At 46.0% G+C, this 24606-nt stretch overlaps 1 protein-coding gene across 1 annotated transcript; it reads left to right on the top strand.

Moving 5' to 3' along the window:
- Positions 1-7044: 7044 nt before the first annotated feature.
- Positions 7045-24438, top strand: TIGIT (T cell immunoreceptor with Ig and ITIM domains). Its single transcript, XM_040224822.1, has 5 exons — positions 7045-7265; positions 8496-8825; positions 11501-11607; positions 15443-15445; positions 23686-24438. Exons 1-5 carry the CDS (start codon positions 7202-7204, stop codon positions 23914-23916), a joined length of 735 nt encoding a protein of 244 aa, XP_040080756.1. The 5' UTR covers positions 7045-7201; the 3' UTR covers positions 23917-24438.
- Positions 24439-24606: the final 168 nt, after the last annotated feature.

The following is a 24606-nucleotide window of genomic DNA, read 5'->3' as shown; positions in this document are numbered from 1 at the left end:
AATGTTTCTTATTAAAGATATAGGCAAATTTTTACTCATCTTCTTGCTCCCTTTGCCCCATTCCATAAAGGCTGCGCACTAACACACTGGCTCCACACTTTATCATTTAACGAAGTCTCCTCGCCATCACTCCACATCCGTACATTGAGATTGTACTTACTCTTTCTATGGTTGCCCAGTTCTCCATTATGTGGCAGCACCATAGTTTATTTGATAAGGGACTTGGGTATCAGTTTATTCAGCCAGGAAACTACTGATGGATGTTTGGATTGTTACATGATATTGTTTGTTTGTTTGCTTTTGCTAGTGAATTATGCCTCGATGAATAACACTGTGCACATGTCATTCCCTACTTAGGCAGTTAGGTCTTCAGAATTCACTTCTAGAAGTGGGATTCCTGGGCCAAAGGGTAAACAGTACTGTGATCTTGATAGCTATGGACCAATTCTCCTGCAAAGGAGTTGTATGATTTTTTTAGTCCTAACAATAATAAATGATATTATTTGTTTTCCCACAGCCTTACCAATAGAATATATTGATAAAATTTTGATTTTTGCCAATTTGGTGGGGTAGAAATGGTATCACGGTATAGTCTTAATGTATCTCTCTCTTTATTGAGTAGAGTGAACTTTTGAAAGGTTTAAGCGATATTGTATTTCTTCTTCTAAGAACTTTCAGTTCATGAATTTTGGTCTTTTTCATATTGATTTCTAGAAATGCTTTATGTTAAGGAAATGAATCATTTGGTTGTGAAATAAGTTCCAATATTCTTTCCTAGTTTGTCAGTTGTCTTTTGACCTTTATGATTTTTTAAATGTAAAAGACTCTTTAAAAAAAAATCTTTAGGTAGTCAAATTCCTCACCAGTTGTTTTTATTGAGTCCAGATTTTGATCACAGTTTAAAAAGTTTTCTCAACTTTTAGGTGTTAAACGAATTTACCCATATTTTCTTTCAGTTTTCATATGGTTTCATTTGGAGCTTCCCTGGGAGCTCAGCTTGTAAAAAATCAGCCTGCAATGCAGGAGACCCCAGTTGATTCCTGACTGGGGAAGATCCTCTGGAGAAGGGACGCTACCTGCTCCAGTATCATGGGTTTCCCTAGTGGTTCAGACAGTAAAGAATCTGCCTGCAATGCAAGAGACCTGGGTTCGATCCCTGGGTTGGGAAGATCTCCTGGAGAAGGGCATGGCAACCCATTCCTATATTCTTGCCTGGAGAATCCCCATGGACAGAGGAGCCTGGCAGGCTGCGTCCATGTAAAGAGCGGGACGTGACTGAGTGACTAAGTACACGCACACACACATGGTTCCGTTTGAAAATGTATTTGGATAGCTGATACATTGGAGTAAAGATTTTTAGTATGGCTTTTGACCACTTCTTGCTAAATTTATTTCTGAGTATTTTATTTTTGCTGTTGTGAGATTTCTCTTCCAAAATATTTTCTAACTAGTTAATGATTGTATATAAGAAGACTACTTTTTAATTTATATTAATGCTATATCCTGCCATTTTAACAGAATTCTATTGTTTGTGATATTTCCCCCATTGAGTCTCTTGTTACGATAACATAACTAGAAATAGTTTTATATCCTTATTTGTAACTCTTACTCCTCTAACTGCTTCTTTTAACTGCATTTGCTAATACTTCTGATAACTTGTTGACTAGTTGTGGCAATACTGAGTATCCTTGTCTTATTTCTGAATTTACTGAGAACACCTCTAGTGTTTTTCCTTCAAAAGAGATGTTGACTCTGGGGCTGGTGTGTGTGTAATTATGTTAAGAAAAAATTAATTTTTATTTTACTGACTGGTTTGTTTTTCCAGCCAGTCATAGGGATTGAATTTTCTTTTTAGTGTCAGGAAATGACCATATGTTTTCCCTATGTAGATCTTGTATTTAATATTAATATAAAAGGATTTCCTGGTATTGAATCATCCTTTTATGATTCACGTACATGTTTATTCACCCTGCAATAAACTCTAACTGGTGCTTATGTATTTTATTTAATTTGCTATTGGCATCTCTGTGACATTTTTTATTTAGAATTTCCCCCACACTATTGGTAAGAGATTAAGATCTGATTTTCTTTTATTGTGAGCAATCTTAATCATTTTTATAATAACTTGAAATTCACTTCATAAAACAAATTTGTAAGTGTTTCTTTATGTTTTATGTCTGTATATTTTAAGTAGCATTGGAATTATCCCCTCTTTACAGGTTTGTTATAGTTCCCCTGTGAAACAATCTTGGTCTGGCATTGTTTTGATGGTGGAGTAAGGATGCTTGACTGTTGAGATGTTCTTTGAACCACACATTCACATGTATTTCTATCGCAATCCTCCTTGTCCCGGATGCTGAGGCATGCAGGTAGTAGGAAGTAGGAAGTAAGTTTCCCGGGATAGAGGACATCTTTCCCGTGGGAGATAGGGCTAGGGGATGACTGATAAGAAAATCACATCCAGGATGGGGGAGGATGGGATGGGAGCAATGTCCGTGGGTGGGAGGGCTGTGAGAGAGGCTACCGGAAAGGCCTAAGTTGAGGGCAGAAGATCAGCTGCTTCCTCCCAAGACTTTTCTTCTGATTGCATTCCAGCCTCTCCTGGGAGTCTCTGTCCTATTTGCACAGCTGGGAAGGCAAAGGGAATTTCCCATAATCCATGAACCTCCTTGGCAGCCTTTGTTGGGGAGGTCCTCAGGGTCACCTCACCCAAGGGGGCTTGGACAAACAACAGCAATCCCACTCCCGAGTTCCTCCTATTTGCATTTGCTCTGAGGCTGTTGCCGCCCACAAACCTCGTGGCTCACAGAATTATTAAAGACCATGAGGTCAGAGATATTCCTTTCATGTTGAGTAAAATGACTTCGCGGTGGCAAAGGGTGGGTGGGGCTGAGGGGGATGCAGGGCAGGCTCTTCTGGGTACCCGGGGTGGTGTGTCCCCTTATCTCCCCAGTTTCTCAGCTCTCTGTAGACCCTGCAGCCACAGTACAGCCCACAGCAGGAGGTGCCGGCCTGTGAGGCAGAGAGTGGGAGCACTTGGCCGGGGAGGCCCCCGCCTCTGCAGCTGCTGGATGTTGCACTTGGTAAGAGGCTGGGGAGAGTGGGGAGAAGACAGTCATGATATCCCTCAGGCTTCCGCACCCCTTCTGAGCTGGAAGGAAGACTTCGGAGAGTCTGAAGTTCAAAGACACAGCTGAGAGATGGGCCTGTGCCCAGAGAAAAATCCTAGGCTGTGTTTCCTATGTATGAGACATGGCCTTGTGGAAAGTGTGACCACTCTCAGCCCTGTGGGTCCAGTGCTGTGACGCTTGCCAGGCCACGGGCTTCAACTGAAGTTGGGAAGTAGGCTGTGGGCTCAGGGGAGGCTTATAGGGCAAAGGGAAGGCTGGGCTGTGAAAGCACTTGAAGGGTCTGGGGAGAGTTTTACTTTCCAGGCCAAGGCTTCTTCCCCCTTTACATGCAAATGGAGTCCCTTCCCCAATACCTTCACCCACCCCACTGCCTCAAGGCTAACCACACCTGTCCAACTCACAACCCCAAAAGTCAGGGGAAAAAAGTACTGTGGCTCCTTTTAGAGCTTTAAATGCAAATATGAGTTAGCACCCAGAGGAGCCTGGCAGGCTACAGTCCATAGGGTCACAAAGAGTCAGGCATGACTGAAGCGACTTAGCACGCACACGACCACAGGGGTTCATGCTTTGCTGCAGGGACTGCCAATGGGCCCCAAAGGCTCAGGGTGGCTTGGGGAACTGTTAGTTCAGACCTGCTCCCTGTGGTTGTGGTGCTTGGCTCTGGCTGCAGCCAGTGACCCTTCCAGGAGTTGTCCCAGGAGGAGGCTTCAGAGGAATTTGCAAGGTTCCTTGGGGAGACTCTTCCATCATTCAGCTTCCTCCAAGGCCTTCTCAGGGTTTGACTGGTACAGTGGCTACTTTTCTGCAGTAACATTGTATCGTTTTATTTGATATCAGATGCCTAAGCCAGAATGAAGAGGTTTGTAGAACACTGGCTTTGCAATCCAGAGACTAGGGTTTTACTCCTGGCAAAATACTCTACTTAGTCAGGGCTATTCTTCTCTGATCTTCCTTTCACTTTCTCAGTTAATGTTTACTGCAATACTATCATTGATTTAGTAATCTCTTCTGTGTTCAGCACTGTGCCGAATACCAGACATCAGTTCACCAAATCCTCACAATGACCCCATGAGTGGGGGTGAGGAGGGGCCACTACTGTTTTTGTTAACAGATGAGGAAGCTGAAGCTTCAGGAGGTTGAGCAATTTCACAACATCACCAAACCAGTATGAATTCTGGCCCCAGGTAGCTTTCATTCCATAGGGTGTTAGTCACCACCTTCAATGGTGTTTAGAGCACCATTATCAGAATAGAATTGCCTGTGTTCCTCTTTGGACTGATTGCTTAAAGAACAGTTCTTTAACCTAGTCTAAGTTTCTTTGGATTTCTCATTGTATAGTCATTTTTCAGTATCCATGGGGGTGGTTGGTTCCAGGAACCAAGCAGGTGCTCCAGTCTCTTACATAAAGTGGCATAGTATTTGCATATAGTCTAGGCACAGCCTCCCATATAATTTATACCATTTCTAGATTACTTATAATATTTAAATATTTAGTAATATTTAATATAATTATAAGTAATTATAATTACTTATAACATTTAATATTTAATTACTTATAATATTTAACTGCTGCTGCTGCTGCTAAGTCGCTTCAGTCGTGTCCGACTCTGTGTGACCCCATAGACGGCAGCCCACCAGGCTCCCCCGTCCCTGGGATTCTCCAGGCAAGAATACTGGAGTGGGTTTTCCAATGCACAAAAGTGAAAAGTGAAAGTGAATTTGCTCTGTCGTGTCCGGCTCGTAGCGACCCCATGGACTGCAGCCCACCAGGCTCCTCCGTCCGTGGGATTTTCCAGGCAAGAGGACTGGAGTGGGGTGCCATTGCCTTCAGGACTTCCCCGGTGGCTCAGACGGTAAAAGCGTCTGTCCACAATGCGGGAGACCCGGGTTCGATCCCTGGCTTGGGAAGATCCCCTGGAGAAGGAAATGGCAACCCACCCTAGGACTATTGCCTGGAAAATCCCATGGACAGAGGAGCCTGGTAGGCTACAGTCCATGGAGTCGCGGAGTCGGACAGGACTGAGCGACTTCACTCACTCACTCTCCGATTTAATAGCATGTAAATGCTACGTGCACGGGGCTTCCCAGGGGGCGCTAGTAGTAAAGAACCCGCCTACCGACGCAGGAGACGCAAGAGACAGACACAGCTTCTCTCTCTGAGTCAGCGCGATCCCCTGGAGGAAGGCATGGCATCCCAGTATTCTTCCCTGAAAAATCCCATGGACAGAGGAGCCTGGTGGGCTACAGTCCATAGGGTCACAAAGAGTTGGACACGACTGATGTGACTTGGCACGCAAGCACACTATGTGGCTAGTTATAGATACAAGGTAAATGCTATGCAAAGAGTTACCAGTAGGAGACAAGTTTGTGTTTTTGAAACTTTCTGGATCTGTGGTTGGTTGAATCTGTACATGTTGAACTCATAATTCCAGAAGGCCAGCTGTATAAGACAGGTCCTGCCTCTGTGGCTTCTACCAGCCCCCACTGTAGAAGCAATCTAAGTATTTTATGCCAGAGTCCACTTCTCTCTGTGCTTTATTCCCGTCAGCTGTTCGCTGCTCTCCCACCCTTGGCTCTTCTGCCTTGGCAACCAGTTTTGGAAATGCCCCACTGGTTCAACCTCTGCACCCACATTAGGTCTTCAGCTGCAGCTCTGTAACTGTGGAGAGGCGGTGGAGGAGATGTGTTGATATGAGCCTTGAAGGACAGGTTGAATTGGGGTGAGCAGAAAGTAGCTGGTGAGGCATGTGTTGTCTAATGGGCTGAGGTGGGGGGTGAGGTGTATGTTGTACATGGGTCATGGTGTAGACTTGGGAGTAGGCAGTACCCAGGGAGGGGAGGAAACTGGTTTGAGATCGGGCGTCCTGCAGGAGGAAAGGAGGACAGGAGTCTGGGCAGTGTGGGATGCTCAGGGTGCAGGCTGGAATGAGGGGCAGAGCACCAGGCTTCCAGTGTTCCCCCCTGGCGGAACAGCAGACTTTTAGGACATGTACCATGGGGCATGTCCAAGGCAGCAGTGGTGAGCCCGGAGGGCGGGGGAATGTGTAGCCTCCACCTCCTCTCCCCAGAGCAAGGCTTCACCAGAGAGCAAGCTTTGACTGTGGACTGTCTGAGAGCAGCGGGCTGTGATTATCCACCCTCATATCTCCAGAGCCTAGTCTCGAGTCTGGTGCTTCGCAGGCACTCAGGGACTTTCACATGAATGAACAGAGAGATGGGGGAGGGAAGCAGGAAGTAAGGGTGGGCCAACAGCAGGGCTTGATGATGAGCTGGGAGCTCCAGGCAAGCCTCAGCCAATCTCAATCCAGGGTCAGGCAACTGGGGCTCACCCTCTGCATCCCCAGTGGTTGTGGGGTCACCATTCATGAGAAAACTCACTCTTCTGGTCTCCTCTGATTCTACTGGGTCGGAGAGACTAAGCCTGAATTCAACAACATCTCAGTCCAAATAAATAAGAGCGAAGAAATAAGATTCAAGGAGAGGGAATCTTAGTTCTTTCCCTTACTCATGGGAAAGCTGCTCTGTTTGGTCAAGACTTTCATCTTGTTTCTGAAGTAAATGGCTCTTGTTCCCATGATCATTAGATTTCAAATGCAGTTCCTGGCCTTTAAGTGCACAAACTTAAGTTTCTCTTCTCACTGCACACTCTTTAGTGGGAAGAAGTCGGGGCAACCCAGTGAACCCCATCAGAACAGGTTCCCCAGGATCGTGGGCATTACACAGATGCTTTTGAGCTTGTTCGATAAAGGCTGATCTTTTAAAAAAGTACATTGAGGCAGAACTTGAAAACTATAGGCTGACTAATAGTAATCCAAAGACCAGTGTATCTCCAACCACATTTTTGTTTATTTTTAAAGTGTTTCCTTCATGGTTTTTCTTGTGGCTTGCCCAGGGCAGTTTGTGCTCTTGTTGTGAGCTTTATCTGTCTTTGACATTGTTTTTGCTGAGCTTGGTTTTTCCGAGACCCTCTCTCTCCTCAGAGGCTCAGTTTCACCCTGCCATCAGCAGTCAGCCAGTTTCAGTGGCAGAAGGGGCCACAGCTGCTTCCTGTCAGCCCCCCGGGCAGAAGCATGCAGTGGCGTCTCCTCCTGATCTGGGCCCAGGTGCTGAAGCAGGCGCTCCTCCCCGCATCAGGTAAGATCTGAAGTCTAGCCCAGGACAGGACCGGGAGGGAGAGCGGGTGGGAAGGGGAGGCTGGAGCCAAGGCCTCATCCATCTGACAGAAGGAAATACAGTTTTCAGAGTCCTGTGTCCCCTCGTGGGAGAAAACGCTGTCTCTGAGAAGGAGCTCCAGTTCTGTTTTCGGTGGTAGATGAAGGACTTGGGGTTGTGGGGTGCCTGCCTGGCTGACCCAAAAAAAGAAGCAGGAGGTGAGAAAGGGACTAAGGAGGAGGGAGGATGGGTTTGCTGGGCGAAGTTCCCTCCTGCTCTATCCTCCTTTCTTCTGTCCTTGAGGAAACTTCTAGAAAAACATAGTATGCTTTTTGTGGGTCAAAAACGTCATCCTCATAGATTACAGATATTCTACTGCTATAGATTGATTTATGTTAAACTTATTTCCTTCTGTATTAAAAATCATAAATAAATGTGTCTGAGGGGGCAGAAATATTTAAAAACTGTTATAGTTTTGTTTCCCTATTGTTTTCTGAACCATCTGTGGGGGGCCAGTGCTGAGGAGGGTAGTTTTGCCTGGGAGAAACATAGTTGCTCTCCAAGCTTCCTTTCCTTTAGATTTCGGGGCTTTTCTGAAAATTTTCCAGGCACCCCCAACTGCAGTCAATCGAAACAGCGAGGTCTTATTTCAAAGGATAATGGGCCCAGCGCAGAACTGGCTGCTGAAAGATACAATCAGAAACAGAGGTGGTGGCCGACAAGGGCCTATATTCTAGGTAGAGAGATAAAGTAAGTGTGTGGAAAAAAATCAATGAGCTCATCAGGAAATAATATTCCAGCAGAGTGTCCTGAGAGGGTGAAGCAGCTACACTGTATAGGAATTATGGTGTTTATGGGTGAAAGACAGGATGAACTGGAGAGACTGTCATTCCAAAATCCAATTCTTGTATTTCCCTGGCGATCCAGTGGTTAAGACATTGCCTTCCTGTGCAGGGGGCATGTGGGCTCAATCCCTAGATGAGGAGCTAAGATCCCACATGCCCGGTGGCCAAAAAATCAAAATATAAAACAGAAGCAATATTGTAATAGATTCAATAAAGATTTTAAAAATGGTACACATTAAAAAAAAATCTTAAAAAAAAACAAAGCAAACCACTGAAAACCAATTTTGGCCTCAAAGACTCCCTGGAATTTCTAGGGGAAGGTTCAACACCAGCTGCTAAAAATGCACACTTCTTTCCCCCTCCCTAGGAGCTGTGACAGGCAGAATAGTAACAATGGGGAACATTTCTGCAGAGGAAGGTGGCTCTGTCACCTTACAATGTCACCTCTCCTCCACCACTGCCAAAGTGACCCAAGTCAACTGGAATCTGCATGACCAAGTTGTGGCCGTCCATCATGCCAGCTTGGGGTGGCACGTCGAGCCTGCCTTCAGGGAGCGAGTGGTCCCGGGCTCCAATCTGGGCCTCACCCTCCGGTCACTGACCAGTAACGACACAGGACATTACACCTGCATCTATCACACCTACCCTGACGGCATTTACAAAGGGGCGCTCTTTCTGCAAGTCCTGCGGCACTCAGGTATGCCCTCTGGGGCCAGGTGGCTGAGGACCCTCATGCCCGGTGATCGAAACACCGCAGAGCGGGACCTCCCAACCTGGTTCACATTCACATTACCTGGGAGCTTTCAAATGGTACAGAAGCTGGCACCGCATCCCAGACCAGTTCAGTCAGAGCCTCGAGGGCAGAGCAGGGTGTGTTAGATTCTAGAAGCACTCCTGATGGTTTGAATAGTCAGTCATGACTGAGAACCACTGTTTGGGTAAAAGCACATCTTATGTGTTTTTGTTAGGAAGACCAGCTGTTCAGGTCATTTGAGAAGCGTGTACATGCTCAGTCATGTCCGACTCTTTATAACTCTATGGACTGTAGCCCACCAGGCTCCTCTGTCCATGGGGTTTCCTAGGCAAGAATACTGCAGTGGGTTGCCATTTCCTCCTCCAGGGCATCTTCCTGACCCAGGGATTGAACCTGAGCCTCCTGTGTCTCCTGCATTGGCAGGTGGATCCTTTACTGATGCCCTCACTGCCTGGGAAGAACCCATTTGAGGAGGGATCACATTAATTACTTTAGCAATGATCATGCCAATTAGATTTAGCCTCTCCATTTATAAAGGATTAGAGCTCAGTGTGTGCTGAGTGTAAATGTACAACAATTTACATTTCTGTGGTACTTGATGGTTTCCCAAAATGCTCTCGCCTTCATTTTCCACCTGAACACTTAAACCTCTTTGGAGGGGGGCAATGACTATTCTAATGGCTGAGGGACACGATAGAAAAGTGATGATGGGCTCAGATGGCCTGGGTCCAAATCCTAGTGTTGCTGTGACCTCAGACAAGAATATTGGGCTTCTCTGTGCCTCTTTTTTCTCAACTGTGAAATGAAGAGAAGGTGTAAGACCTTATGAGGTGTGAACATAGGATTGGATTACTGACTAAGAGGAAATGCCCTTAGAATAGCACCTGGAATGTGGCAAGCATGAGGTCAGTGTTAGCTATTAATAGGATCCCCCAAACCCCATCTGACTGTAGGGTGGAGGAGGAAGCTGAGCCTGACCGTTGCTCAGAGTGGTACAGCTGATTTTAATACAGGTTTTCAGGTTCCATCAACCACACCCTCAGAGCAGCTGTCTACCGCCAGAATTGGAGTGGGAGTTTAAGTCTTATGAGTTAGCAAACTGTGTGTAAACAGGAGATAAAAGTTGGCCTGCAAGTTTCTTCTCAAGCGCTGCTTCCTGAGGGGCCCTGACATAGGCCCACGTATCATGTGGGGAAGAGCCTCTATGCTTTGCTGGTTCTATGGATGGCCCTCTGCATGCCCTCGCACCCCCTCCAGCCTCCATCCTTTGCTGGTTCTGTGGACAGCTCTCTGTAGCTTTGCTCCCCCTCAGTCCTCTCTGCCTACCTGTGGCCAAAGCAGGAGACCAGGTCCTCAGGGCAGGAAGAAAACAAGCTGGGCAATTTGGGCTCGCCTCCCTGTCCTGCTACCTTGCAGGTAGCATGCATGCTGTCCCATCCTAGGTGATGACAGGCCTTAACCATCTTCCTGGCATTCAGAGTCCTCTGTCAAAGGGAAGAGGGCCCAGCCTCTGCTACACCCCTCTCCCTCCAAGACTTCCCTGGACACCTGGATTCTGCCTGAGGTCCTGGGGAGGAGGTGGGCATGGGAGGGGGCAGCCTGGAAACTCGTGTGCCTATAGTCCAGCACACAGCCTGGCAGCTGTCCTGTTTCCCTCACACCCTCCTCGGGTCAAGTATCATCTCTCCGAGCTCCCTGACTCTTCCTCCTTCTTGTTTATATTTTACATCTTGATGCAGATTCTCTTGTTCATGCTTTAACTCGTATCATGAGTATTTATTAGGTGTCTGCTAGGAGAAGGCAATGGCACCCCACTCCAGTACTCTTGCCTGGAAAATCCCATGGACAGAGGAGTCTGGTGGGCTGCAGTCCATGGAGTCGCTAGAGTCGGGCACGACTGAGCGACTTCACTTTCACTTTTCACTTTCATGCATTGGAGAAGGAAATGGCAACCCACTCCAGTGTTCTTGCCTGGAGAATCCCAGGGATGGTGGAGCCTGGTGGGCTGCCATCCATGGGGTTGCACAGAGTCAGACACGACTGAAGCGACTTAGCAGCAGCAGCAGCAGCAGGTTCCAGGTGCTGGCAAAACAGCAAAGGGTAAAGTTCCAGAGCCTTACCCACTCCAGGGTCTCACAGCCTAGTTGAGATGTGTTACAGGCTTAAGGTAAAAGCTTATATGCCTTTTTTCTTCTTTGTACTTTAATGTTAATTTTACTTTTTAATTAAACTTTTCAAAATATCAGATTGATTATAAACACAAAGTTTATAAAAAAGTGAATACTTTCTTTCTTTTTTTTACTGAATGTTATTTGTTTCACTTTGTGACTATTACTGAAAGTGATTTTGTTGAACAGAAGAAGGGAGTGTTAAAAATGGTTTGCTGTGGTGTCAAATGCATGAGGCACAGCCCTGGAGGGATCAGTTACTCATTTTGTGATGGGCCTGGTAGATGCTCTGCTATCCAAAGAGCTGGGTTTGAAGACTCCAGTCCTGTGGTTTGAGAAAAGCCTGGCCAATCCCCACCCCTGGTGCCCAGACACTGAGTTTTCCCTGGTTAATGGTTGCCCTTTGCTTCTGGCCTCTACCCACTCACCTTAGTTTTGTCTTCCCTCTAGTGGCTGAGTACAGCGCTGGGTTCCAGATCCCATTGCTTGGAGCCTCGGCCGCAGCGCTGGTGGTCATCTGCATAGCAGTCGTTGCAGTGGCCACGCTGGCCAGAAAGGTAACGACTCTGGCTGCACCTCTCAGTCCTGGGCACCGCATCCCTCCCACCCATCCTATCCCACCCCTGGTCCTTTCCTGTCCCCTTGCTGTCTAGATGTGACTCCCCCACCCCCAACACTGCTCAGTATGCCTTTTGCCCCAGTACTTTCTCTGCCTTTCAGTGGCGTTGTTTGCGCTCTTTCACTGTCCCTTTCACTTGTCTAGGAGCTCTTGACAGTTCGGACCTGTATCCTCCCCATCGTGCTGTCGCCTACAGTTAGGGCTCCTGCTTGGGCCTTAAGCTACTCCTCTGAGAGTCTGATTCATCTACTGTGAGCTTGATGCGTCTTGGGCATCTGCTCTGTGCCAGGGGCTTTTGAACATTAGTCCCTTAAATTTTAATAGCCAGTCACTAGTGCTGGTTACCGAGCACTTCCGCAGGATGAAAAATCAACACTCCAAAAACTTAGGGGCAAAAGGTGCATGGCAAGATCAGTAGGTTGTAAATCCTCCATTACATTTGCTTAAGAGGTCATGTGGCTGAGAGAGTATTGGATGGGAAATTGGAAATTTCTATCCTCAGCATGGAGTGTGTGGTGATAGGGTGGTTGTTTCATCTTCTGGGTCTCCATTTCTTCATATGTAAAATAGGGATTATGGTTCTACTTGCTCTATATCCCAGAATTGTGATGAACAGCTAGCATATTACACGTGGAAGCTTTGTAAACAGTGAAGAAATATATTTTCTTCATATACTCATGTCCTTGTGTGGTAACTGGCAGCTACTGTTGTGTGCAAGTGTACTAAGTCATTTCAGTCGTGTCTGACTCTTTCCAACCCTTTGGACGGTAGGCCGCCAGGCTCCTCTGTCCATGGGGTTCTCTCGGCAAGAATACTGGAGTGGGTTGCCATGCCCTCCTCCAGGGGATCTTCCTGGCCCAGGGATCAACCCAAGTCTCCGGCCTCCCATGCATTGACAGGTGGGTTCTTCATCACTAGTGCTACCTGGGAAGTTCCTGATTTGGATGAACAAAAGAATTCCCACTCCTTTTTACCTGCCCTCTTGGGTCTTTTAAGCCATCCAAGGTTGCCTTAATTTAAATTACTAAACAAACATTTTGGAGAGTACAAGCCTGTGATTCTTAACAGTTTTCCACCTCATTCCAGATCCTCCTCCCCAGCCTGCCTTACTTTCCCTCCAACTCTGACTGTACTCAGTCAACTCTACAGCCTGCTTTATTCTCTGGACTGGTACCTGGTGCTGTTATTCCTGATACATATGGGTTTACATCTACCACCTTATTCTCTTCATGTTTGTTTTGCCTGTTTACTTCCTTAATCTTTTTCTTGCTGCCTTTTGAATTAAGTTTTTGTTATTAAAAACATGTTTAGTAGTTATGCATTTTTTCTTTTCTTTAGTAGTAACACTAGGGATTATAAAATAGACTTCTGATTTATTAAGTCTAATATGTATTAGTACTTTTATCATCTCTTGGATTTTGCAAGAACCTTAGAACACATGAACTCTTTTCTTACCTCCCCAACTTATTGCTATTACTGTCATGGATTTTAGTTCTCTTTCTATTTTAACCACCCACCTGAAAATGATTATTGTCTTATGAGTCAATGTTTGTTTCGATTTACCTTTGTATTGCTCTTCACTTCTTCATGAATGTTCTTTCTTATAACTAGAATCGTTTTCCTTCTGCCTAAAGAATATCCTTTAGTATTTCCTTGTGAGCAGGCATGCTAGCGGTGAATTATCTCACTTTTTGTTTGTCTGAAAATATCTTAATTTTCCTTAATGTAGAAGTGATCTATTTGATTTTCTGGGTATAGAATTCTACGTTGGCAGTGATTTTCTTTCAACACATGGAAAATACTGCCCCATTGTCTCTGACTTCCCATATTTCTGTTGAGAAATTATATGGGAGTCTTATTTTTGTTCTGTGAAAGACAGTGTTTGTTTTTGTTTTCTTGTTCTTTAAAATTTGTCCTTCTCTTTGGTTTTCAGCAATTATACGGTGATGTAATTGGATATAGTCATCTATGTATTTATTCCGTTTGAGGTTCAGAGTGCTTTTTGAATTTGTTACTTGATATCTTCTGTCAGTTTTGCATCATTCTTGGCTGTTATGTCTTCATATATTAATTCTCTGTCCTTGCTTTCCTTTCCTTTCCTTCTGGAGTTCTAATCACAGGTGATATTTTCAACATTTTCACTTTTCCCCACAACCCTTACCCTCTGTTTGGAACTTTCCATCCACTTGTCCCATCAAATGTTTTCTTTGGATGTGCTTTCCAGTTTACTAAGTGTCTTCTTTGATGTATCTAATCTTCTGTTAAACCCATCCATTAAGTTTTTAATTTCTGTTATCATATTTTTCAGATCCACAACTTCTATTTTGTTCTTTGTTTGAATAGTTTACAGTGTGCCAAAATTCCCAATCTTGTTTCTAATTCTTTGAAAATATTAATCATAGTTATTTTGAAATCTGTGCCTGATAATCCTATTAGTTGTGTTCTCTATGGTCTTCTAATAGTTTCTCTTTTTGCTTGTTTCTTGGACCTATCTTATTTTCTTGACTGTTTATTTTTCATTGAGTGCTGTGCTTTCTACTTCAAGACCTGTGGCAATAATTTGAAATTCTAGGTAATATCATCTTCCTCTAGAGAGGAGTCCTTTGGTTTCTGCCAGAGGACTAGTATGAAAGCATTAGCATTCCTGTCACTTTAATTAAATCAGTGGTGAGAGAATTGAAAGCTGGACCCAACTTTGCTTCTTCCTTACTGGTAGAGGGTAGTCTTTTGGGATTCTAACTCAAAGCCTGTAGCGTTTGCCAAAGTCTCCTTCCTCAGTGATTTCTGAACTCAAAGTTTTGTCCCTCCAGCCAGAAACTCTGTGGAGTTTATCTGCTTCTTGGCCATGACTTTCAGCAAATTTCTCTAGAAGAAAATCTTCCTCAATGCTCATCTCATCTCTCTGGGCTTCCTACTTGTAGACTTTGCTCCCTAGCCCAAAATTTCTCACTGATTTGACAGATTTCAGATGACTAAAAATACACTTATATTATTTAGCTTTTCTAGCTGTTCTCAATGGAAAGTTTGGTTCAAAGCAACATAGGTAATCATTGTTCCACCAGAAGCAGAACTCCTGTTTCTGACATTGCATTTCCTATCTGCAATCAAAGGCTGACTCTTTTTTTTTTTTTTCATAGTTATTTTATTGGGCTGTGTTGGGTCTTAGTTGCAGCATGCAGGATCTATCTTTGGGGTGGTGCTCAGGCTTCTCTCTAGTTGAGGTGTGTGGGCTTTAGTAGTTGCTGTGCACAGGTTTAGCTTCCCCATGGCATGTGGGATCTTAGTTCCCCAACCAGGGATTGAAGCCACATCCCCTGCATGAGAGGCAGATTCTTAATCACTGGACCACCAGGGAAATCCCTCAAAGGCTGAACTATAAGCAGAACATATTTAGCCAGCCCACCCACTCTGTACCTTGGGCTATATTGGGTTAAGACCCCCAACTTGAGTTCTAGCCCCACTGTACCTGATTCCTCATCAGCCATTTAGCTTGAATCTGGCTGGGCCACTGCCAGTTCCAGACGGAGAGATTTAGACAGCTGTGTGTTCTTAGGCTCAGATTCCATGTGTCTTGCTTATTTTGAGTTCTTGTCTTCTTTTTCCTTTTCTCCATCTCTCAGAAATGGACCATCCTTTGATTTTCTTTTCTTTCTTATTTAACATCTATTTGACTATTTTCCTCCTGTTACTCCTCTGAAGATCTTCAAGAGCTGCTTCCCTCTCCAGGCCTCAGAGTTGAGATGAAATTGCACAAACGAGAATTGCTTAATAAGAAAGTGCTATTGTAATGTTTTTCCACTTAGACCTCATGATAATTTACATTTCAAATAGCCATAATACTGTATAAGTGTCTAGACTTTGTGTATATTTTCCTACTGTTAATTCTGCTTATGGAGTTACACTTTTGTGCATACTCATGCCTATCACCACTGACTAATCTTGAATTTTCAGTCTAATATCTTACATCTTAAATTCTTAGTTTGTGTAGATAAACCCACTTTGCATTCTATAACTTATCATCAATACCAGGGTATTGATGTAACAGTAACATGTTCCATTTGACACACATTCTGTCTTCATTCAGATCTGAAAGAGAAGAAATCCCAGGAGCACTTACTCTAACCTTATTTTACTGAGAACAGATTGGAATGAGGATGGGGAAAGGAATTTGGTAGCAGAACCAGTCTTATTCCCCTCTGAGTGACAAATTGCCCAGGTCTCCTCCAGTCAGTGGTCTAATAGTGCTTCAGGCACCTGTTGGACTTTGCAGATTTGGTCCAGAGGAAGTGAAAGAGATTTTCCGAATGGTAGGAAAACTCATGTGATAGGTGAAAGTTACATAAAGTCTACTACTAGCATACGACTGCCTGGTCCACCAACTCACCTGCAAAAATTTCTTGTCCTATGGTTCAAACCCTCACTTCCAGGTTTATGAGGCAAACGTTTAGATTGCTGACTGACTCGGTTCGTAAGGATGTGGCCACTATTCCTTGTTGTTCAATAGGCGTCATGGAACAGAGTGCTGGGGATCCAGCAGAGGCTGACATGTGGCTAGCGCTATTGGAGAAATCAATGACTTAATGACTTACGGTATTTTCATTTATGTCTTAGCTATCGCAGTAGATAGGTTTCGTAAATGAAACCTCGAGGGGAAAATGAATGCTAGAAAAGTGATTGACTAGAGGAAAGAGGTGAAGAGAACAATGGTTGATCCATGGGCTGGAAGGGAGTTGTTACGGTAGTTGGTGAGCAGATGTCCTCTGCTGTCACCGGTACTCTGCAGCTCGGGCACGTGGAAATATGGAAGGTTCTTTACAAGCAGCAGAACACATGTTCCTGTTAATGATGAAGACTGATTCATTCTCAGGCCAGTATTCCAGACAAGTTTGTATAAGGGAAAGGGGGAGAGGTAAAAAGAGAGAGTCCAGTAGGTATCGAATTCTGTGGCTCCCCTTCTAAACTGTTTTATTCACCAGCCCCCTCTTTGACATGTCTGCTGCTTCCTGTCTAAATCAGTTCCTCTCTGCTTCTTCCTATGCTTGGGCTACGGCTTCCTGTCTTCTTTCTCTTATTGATCAAATGTATTGTATCCTTGTAGTATTTAAGGTCCAGCAGAGAAACACAGTACTCTTAAGCCGAGTAGTTTGAGGACAGTTTAATAAAGGGATTTACAAAGTATTGGAAAGTTTAGAGGGGAAGCATAAGGGGGTGTGTAGGAATGTATTGTTACCACCCTGAGATCTTTAGGGGAAAGGAGAGAGAATGATTACTGAAACCTGGAAGGAAGGGTGATGACTAGGCCCTGGAAAGAGAGAGTTGCGTGGAGGGGACCACCTTGAGAAGTACTATAATCTTTGATGGAAGATCGCAGCCAGTCCAAGTCCACCCTGCAGAGAGAATGCTGGGGAACATATGCCCTCAACCTCACTCTCCTTCCTGTCATTCTCCTACTGTTGCTTTGCATTGACTGAACCCAGACTCAAGCTAGAGAGCAAGAGAAATCACTGGGTCAGTATGAATCCACCTGCAATGCAAGACACCTGGGTTTGATCCCTGAGTTGGGAAGATCCCATGGAGAGGGCATGGCAACCCACTCCAGTATACCTGCCTGGAGAATCCCATGGGCAGGGGAGACTAGTGGGCTACAGCCCATGGGGTCGCAAAGAGTCGGACATGACTGAGCGCCTAAGCACAGCACAGCACGCATGTGTAGTTCAGTCTCCTTAGAGCACAAAAGGATGGAGAGCGATGCTGAGGGGTGAACAGACAGTATCCACACCGTTACTATTACAGATCTTGACTTGCCATGCTTCAATATTCTGTCATGTATCCTTGAACTCTTGATTACACATTTAAGCAATACCCTTGTCAGTTGTCCATCTATATTTCTCCTGGGACCACTGGGCTTTATTAGCTATCTTAGTACCGCTGTGGGCCAGGCTTCCTTGGCTGCCATTTCAGTAATTGCATCCACTTTGTTTCTTACGTGCCACCATCTGCCCCAATATTATTTGGGGATCTCATCTCTGTCGCTGCTGGGGATCCAGATCTATACATCATCGCCTACCTCAACCCCAGCACACAGAGGGGAGCTACCTCTGAGCCCTGCAGTGAAGCTGGTGGTTTCTTCATTAGCACATTCCTTTCCACTTTAGGAAAACGGTGTCCTCTGGATCTTCTCCAGAAACATAAGCAGCTGTTGAAGTCTCAAATTTATGTAGTACAGAGATTGGCAAAGTTTCTTTGTAAAAGGCCAGGATCTTTTAGCTTTTGTGGGCCTTCCAGTCTCTGTTGCAACAATTCAACAATGCCATCATACTGTGAAAGGACCACAGATAATATGTAAATGAATGAGTTGGCCATGTTTCAATAAATCTTTACTTATAAACACTGAAATTTAAATTTTATATAATTTTCATGTTTAATAAAATATTAGTCTTTTGAATTTTTTGAACCACTTAAAGATATAAAACCCACTTTTAGCCCATGGGCAGTCTGTGGTGCCCCATGGGCCTTAGTTTGTCAATTCCTGATTTGGTAAGTTGTATTGGGAAAAATGTGCTTCCCTCAAAGCTCAGTCAGTAAAGAATCTGCCTGTAATGCAGGAGACCTGGGTTCGATTCCTGGGTCAGTAAGATCCCCTGGAGAAGGAAATGGCAACCCACTCCAGTTTTATTGCCTGGAGAATCCCATGGACAGAGGAGCCTAGCAGGCTACAGTTTATGGGGTTTCAAGAGTCAGACATGACTTAGCGACTAAATCACCACCACCATTGGGAAAGACTCTGTCCTTTCCTCTTCTCTCCTCTTAGCAGTGCACAGAACACTTCTGCCACCAGAAGCCCCCACAATGACCAATTCTGCCACATTATCTGAACACCCTATAAGCAACGCAGTTCTGATGCTATCTACCTGTAGTGAACACTGGGTCCCAGCAGTTAGGGGCTCAGCCCTCCAAGACAGCCCTCACTGCAGATGCCAGTTGCAAGTCCCAGGCTGTCACCTGCGCCTCTGGCTGCTATGGCTGCTGAGTCGCTTCCATCACATCTGACTCTGTGCAGCCCCATGGGCTGTAGCCTGCTATGCTCCTTGTCCATGGGGATTCTCCAGCAAGAATATTGGAGTGGGTTTCCATGCCTTCCTCCAGGAGATCTTCCCCACCCAGGAATCACACCCAGCTCTTCCACATTGCAGGCAGATTCTTTACCATCTGAACCAGCAGGGAAGCCCGACTGCTTGTAATTGAGGTTCCCACAGTCCCCTCCTTGGGTCTGATAATTTGCTAAGAAGGCTCACAGAACTCAGGGGAACACTTACATGCATCAGTTTATTATACAGTAAAGAATTTGATAAAGGATATAGATGAGGAGCCAAATGAAAGAAATACATGGGATAGGGGCTCCAAAGGTCCCAGGCACAGGAGCTTCTGTCCTCACGGAGCTGGGTGTGCTGCCTTCCAGGTGTGTGGCTCTATTCAGTAACCCAGAAACTCTCCAGTCCCATACTGCTGGGGGTTTCATGGAGACTTCATCACACAGGCACGATCGGTTATTAACTCATTTTCCAGTCCGCTCCTCTCCCTGGAGAATAGGGGTTAGGATCAGAAGTTCCAAGCTTCTCCTTATGGCTTGGTCATTCTGGTGACCAGCCTCCACGTGAGGGCCCACCGAAAGTCACTTCACTGGGACAAAAGACACTCCTGCCATCCAGGATATTCCAAGGGATTTAGGAGCTTTGTGTATGACATTCCTATCACTCGGGATATGTTAGGGTCAGGAACCGGGATTTAATGAAGACCAAATATTAACTGGGGGTAGAGACCAACATATGCTTCTTACTATTCCACATGGGTCCGTGATAGCAGCGTCTGGGGAGTGGGAACACTGGTCGGGTGAGGAGGCGATCCGAGCAGAATGCCAGCTGCATTTCCTTCACACCCCGAGAGCCAGTAGGTTGCATTATTTAGGAGTTTGGGCTTTGAAATCAGACAGACCTAGGTTTTGGATCCTAGCTCTACCACTTGAGTAGCTCAGCCACCTAACTTTGCTGACCCTCAGTTTCTTCATCTGTAAAATGGGAATAATAATTATGGCACTGCCCTATTAGAGTTGTAGAAAAACTCAAGTCAAATAATTCAAGTAAGGCACCTGGCGGTTTTCCTGATATGGATTAGTAACTGTTCTTTATTAAGTTCTTATAATTATTATAAAATTTATTTACTATAGCACTTCATAATACCTGGTGCTCAATAGTTATAGTGCATAGACCGATGAGGACTAAATGAATGGATGTTGTTTGATGACCAACTATTGAAAGTGCCCCCAGGGGACCTTCTGTAAGGGAAAGGAGAGATGGGTGTGTCTAGCTCCAGGACAGTGACTGCTAACTGTCCTTATGTTCCCCAAGAGGACAGTGTGTGTCCCGCAAATCTCCATACTGCAATCTCATAGCTCCCTTTGGTCCTTTAGAACAACATCAGTGCATTAATCCCAGACTTGTTTTCTATGCTGATTTTGTAGGGTTCCCAACACAGGATGGATGGAATGAAAACAGACCAGCTGAGAGACCCATCTCAGATAGATTTACATTTCCCAGAGGATTTTTGGGAGCCAAAATAGTCCTGTGATTTAAAGACAAGGGTAGGCAGGCTAAGAATGGGAAGGAGAATACATATACCATCAGGAAAAGTCACAATCAGCTCTTTGAGAACTGGGTATCAGTATTTTTTTTAAATGGATAAAGTTGAATTAAGGGACATAGGACTCCTTTTAAGTACAGCATCATGTGACCTACAACAACAACCCTTTCCTTCACACCCACAGTAAGGTGCAGCCACTTCTACTGAAAAGGAGTGAATGAAACAGCCTGCAGGAGCCAGCTCCTCAAGGCCAGCCGTGTGACCCTGCTCCTAATTTGTGATATGTGTCCAAGGTGCCCATCCAGGCAACCCACCCTTCTGTTCAGCCTCTCTGCATATACTTGTATCCTGTTGAGCTTGACACTAGCCAGTGAAGATGGTGCTGATTCTTATTTTGAAGCAGTGAGGTGGACAGAATGAACTGTGGTTTGTGTTCATTGTTATTTTCCAAGCCTGTGTGCAGCTCTTTATAATTCTGTCATTGGATCTATGGTGGGGCTGGGTGACCTGCTTTGAAAGCTGAGAGACTGTCACCTTTGCATGGCGTGCCATCAGGCATTTCTCCTGCCACCCCGCTTGTGCCTGCTGTTCTTTGATTTTTTGGCCTCTAAGCACGACCCTCACCTGTGATACTGTCATGGGGATGTGATGGCTGATATCACATCCTTGATTTTCCCAAACAGATTTCACTGTCTGTCCTCTTGTCTCATAAGTACATATGTACCTGTCTCACCATGAGTCTATATTTTGATTTGAAAAATCCTGTTCATTTAGATTTGGGGCTAGTGGGGTGGGCCAGGAGAGAGAGAGAGAGAGAGAGAGAGAGAGAGTTGTGTGTGTGTGTGAGTGTGTGTTGAGTGTGTGTTTTAGTCCTAAGACACACAATAAGCATCTGTTATGGGCTCTGAGGTTACCAAGAAGAGCACAGCACAGATCCTTCCCTCAGGAGAGCTCACAGTTGGGGTCTAAAGAGACAGAAGGGTAAACAATTATAGACAGCACCGAAGGTTACAATGAAGAACACCCAGGACCACAGTGGAGCACACAGGAAGGATAGAACTCTGCTGGAAGGATTAAGGATGTCTTCCTGAACAGCGTGCTATAGAGCCGAGTCTGGAGGAAGGGGCAAACAACTTTTCAGGGAGCTGTGGGGAACGGACCATAAAGGTAACATATACCCAACTGGAAAGGCAGGAAGCAGTGCCTAGCATTTGGAAACTGCAAGATGAGAGGCAGTTTGGCTAAGAAGAGCATGGCCCAGAGTCAGACAAACTCAAGTCAGAACTGAGATTTCACCTGTCTGAGCCTACCAGCTCACTCAAAAGTAGAAACTTTAATAGGTGGTTGCTGAGATGACATAAAGAAACTAGCCCACTTGGTGCTTATAGCAGATTCTCAATAAATGGTGCCTCTTTGGGACCCAGGCCCTATACTTGAACTTGGGGTGTTGGTTAGGGAAGCACTGCAGGAAATGAAGCTGGAAAGGCAAGTATGACCAGATCCCAAAAGGCATTTGGGGTGCATTACTCACAGTCTCCTGTGGGGCATATGGCGAAACTGGGGACTTTCTTCCCAGAACAATGCGCTTTACACAACGTTGTTAATACAGCTCAAGGGGTCTGAAGGCCACCTGTGGCATTTACAGGTGGCTAAGCACCTGCCCGGAGAAGGCGATGGCACCCCACTCCAGTACTCTTGCCTGGAAACTCCCATGGACGGAGGAGCCTGGTGGGCTGCAGTCCATGGGCTTGCGAAGAGTCGGGCACGACTGAGGGACTTCACTTTCACTTTTCACTTTCATGCATTGGAGAAGGAAATGGAAACCCGCTCCAGTGTCCTTGCCTGGAGAATCCCAGGGACGGGGGGGTGGCGGGGGGGGGGGGGGGGGGCTGGCGGGCTGCTGTCTATGGGGTCGCACAGAGTCGGACTGAGGTGACTTAGCAGCAGCAGCAGCAGCAGCAGCAAGCACCTGCCCATAGACATTGGGGGCCATGATGAGTTTTAGGCAGAAGCATGGCAGGATCCAACTTCCATTTTTGAAGGATGGTGGCCGTGTGGAAGTTGGAGCAGAGGTTAGAGGGAATCTAGAGAGTGGTGAGTCTGGAAGTGCAGGTGAGAGATGAGACATGGAAGTGGATGAGAAAGAGGGACTAAATTTCAGAGCTGCTTTGGAATAAAATCAGATGGGATTTTATGGCCCACTGGAATTTTTAAAAAGTTATTTATTAGGCTCTGATATTTGTGTGCATGCTCATTCGTGTCCAGCTCTTTGCAACCCTATGGACTGTAGCCTGCCAGGTTCCTCTGTCCATGGGATTTTTCAGGCAAGAATACTGGAGTATTGCCATTTCCTCCTCCAGGGGATCGTCGTGACCTAGGGATCAAACCCGCATCTCTTGCATTGGCAGGCAGATTATTCTACCATTGAACCACTTGGGAAGCCCAAGCTCTGATATTTACTTATTTATTTATGTTTTGGCCACACTGCACAGCATGTAGGATCTTAATTCCCTATCTAGGGATGGAAATCAGCAACCCCTGCTTTGGAAGCACAGGAATCTTAAGCACGGGACTGCCAGGGAAGTCCTAGCCCATTGGAGTTTAGTATTAGCCTCCAGATTTCTGGTCATCTGGCACCATAAACCAGGACCGCTTGCTGCTTGCCAGTGGTGAGGGGTGAGGCTCCGGGTCAGCAGCTGGACCTCTGTATCTGGAGCTCAGGGCAGAAGCCTGGGCTAGTTTGGATAGGGATGTGGGGATCCTCAGAGGAGAGAGGGTGGGTGGAGATGTACATAAGGATGAATTGCTGAGCTGCTGTACAGAGGAAGAGAGAGTGTCGGGTGTGACAGACCAGAGGCGGAAGCCTGGAAGAACATCTTTATCTAGGGAGATGAGGTGTAAGCAAAAAAAAAAAAAAAAAGAAAGAAAGAAAGAAAAAGGAAAAGAGCAGGCTCAGCTACAGAGGGAGGTGGGAGACTTCCTCAGGAGGAGGAGGAGAAGCAAGAGAGAGTGATGCCATGGGAGCAGGGAAGGGGAACATCTCAGAGGGAAGCAAGCAGTCAGCAGCACCAGAGGCAGCCAGGGAGCGGTGAGAGATGGGGGCTTGGAAGCCGCCTCCGGGCTCAGCCGACCGGAAGGAGAATGTGGGGGACCCTGGAGCCTTTCAGTGGAGCAGCTGGGGCTGAAAGCTGGCTAAGATGGATCAAGAAATTAAGGGTTAAGGAACTAGTGTTGATAAGAACACAATATGCGTGTGTGTAAGATATTATTACTGTAATAACAAAAAAGATATTATTACTGGATCACGTTGGAGAGTCACTTTTGAATGATATCTCCACATATTCACTTTGTGGGTTTTTTGTTTGTTTGTTTTGGGAAGAAATCTCTCAGAATCCGTTCTCCAGAAGGTGACCTTGGGAGGGGGCCGTCTGAACCGGAGGCGTGCAGACCCAGGGTCGTGTCGTCCCCCGGCAGCTGTGTGCAGGCGGATGCCGGGCTGTGCGGTGACCAGGGCAGAGAGGACCAAGCCGAGGCCGAGCCGCACGAGTACTTCAACGTCCTGAGCTACAGAAGCCTGGCCAGCTTCAGCTTCCCCACCGAGACGGGTTAGCGCCTGGGCATCTTCCGGGAGACCCAGTCCGGTCTTTGTCATCACAGATGGTCGTATTGACATCTGCACGTCACGGCTCTGTGTGTGTGTAAGTGTGTACGTATGTGCGTGTGTGTTCTGTCGAGTGAATGCATGTCAGCCTCCTCTGTGTCTATGTTTCCTCTACGAGTCCCTCCAGTTCCATGGTGTAGACCCCGGTGAGGAGCTTGTGTTTGATTACAAATGCAAAGTTAGAAAACAGAACAAAGGCCTGAGCTGGTTTTGAAGCTGGCAGTGGGAGCAGATCCTGTGGCTGAGATCTGCATCCCGCCTGAAAGCACTGGGCAGGGCTTAGGGCTGCAGAGCTTTGTGGTGGGTGATGGTGGTGGGGTGACTGCAGAGACGCCCCATTTCATTTGTCACTGTCGTTTTCATCAACATGCACACACTGGAGGCATTTTAGGAATAAGGCATGCTACCAGCTTCTATGGGGCTTCTCAGATGGTGCTAATGGTAAAGAACCCACCAGCCAATACAAGAGATGTAAAAGACGCAGGTTCGATCCCTGGGTTGGGAAGATGCCCTGGAGGAGGGCATGGCAACACACTCCAGTATTCTTGCCTGGAGAATCCCCAGGGACAGAGGAGCCTGGCACACTACAGTCCATATGGTCCCAAAGAGTCGAACACGTCTGAGCGACTTAGCACACAT

Source organism: Oryx dammah, unplaced genomic scaffold, assembly GCF_014754425.2.
Source record: "Oryx dammah isolate SB20612 unplaced genomic scaffold, SCBI_Odam_1.1 HiC_scaffold_2, whole genome shotgun sequence".
NCBI lineage: Eukaryota > Metazoa > Chordata > Mammalia > Artiodactyla > Bovidae > Oryx > Oryx dammah.
This window is presented reverse-complemented; position numbering and strand designations above follow the sequence as displayed.

Excerpts from the sequence above, each read along its gene's own strand:
- TIGIT (XM_040224822.1), top strand. The coding sequence starts at position 7,202 with ATGCAGTGGCGTCTCCTCCTGATCTGGGCCCAGGTGCTGAAGCAGGCG. Across the intron at positions 7,266-8,495 it reads GGCGCTCCTCCCCGCATCAG|GAGCTGTGACAGGCAGAATA; the intron begins GTAAGATCTGAA and ends CCCCCTCCCTAG. Across the intron at positions 8,826-11,500 it reads GCAAGTCCTGCGGCACTCAG|TGGCTGAGTACAGCGCTGGG; the intron begins GTATGCCCTCTG and ends TCTTCCCTCTAG.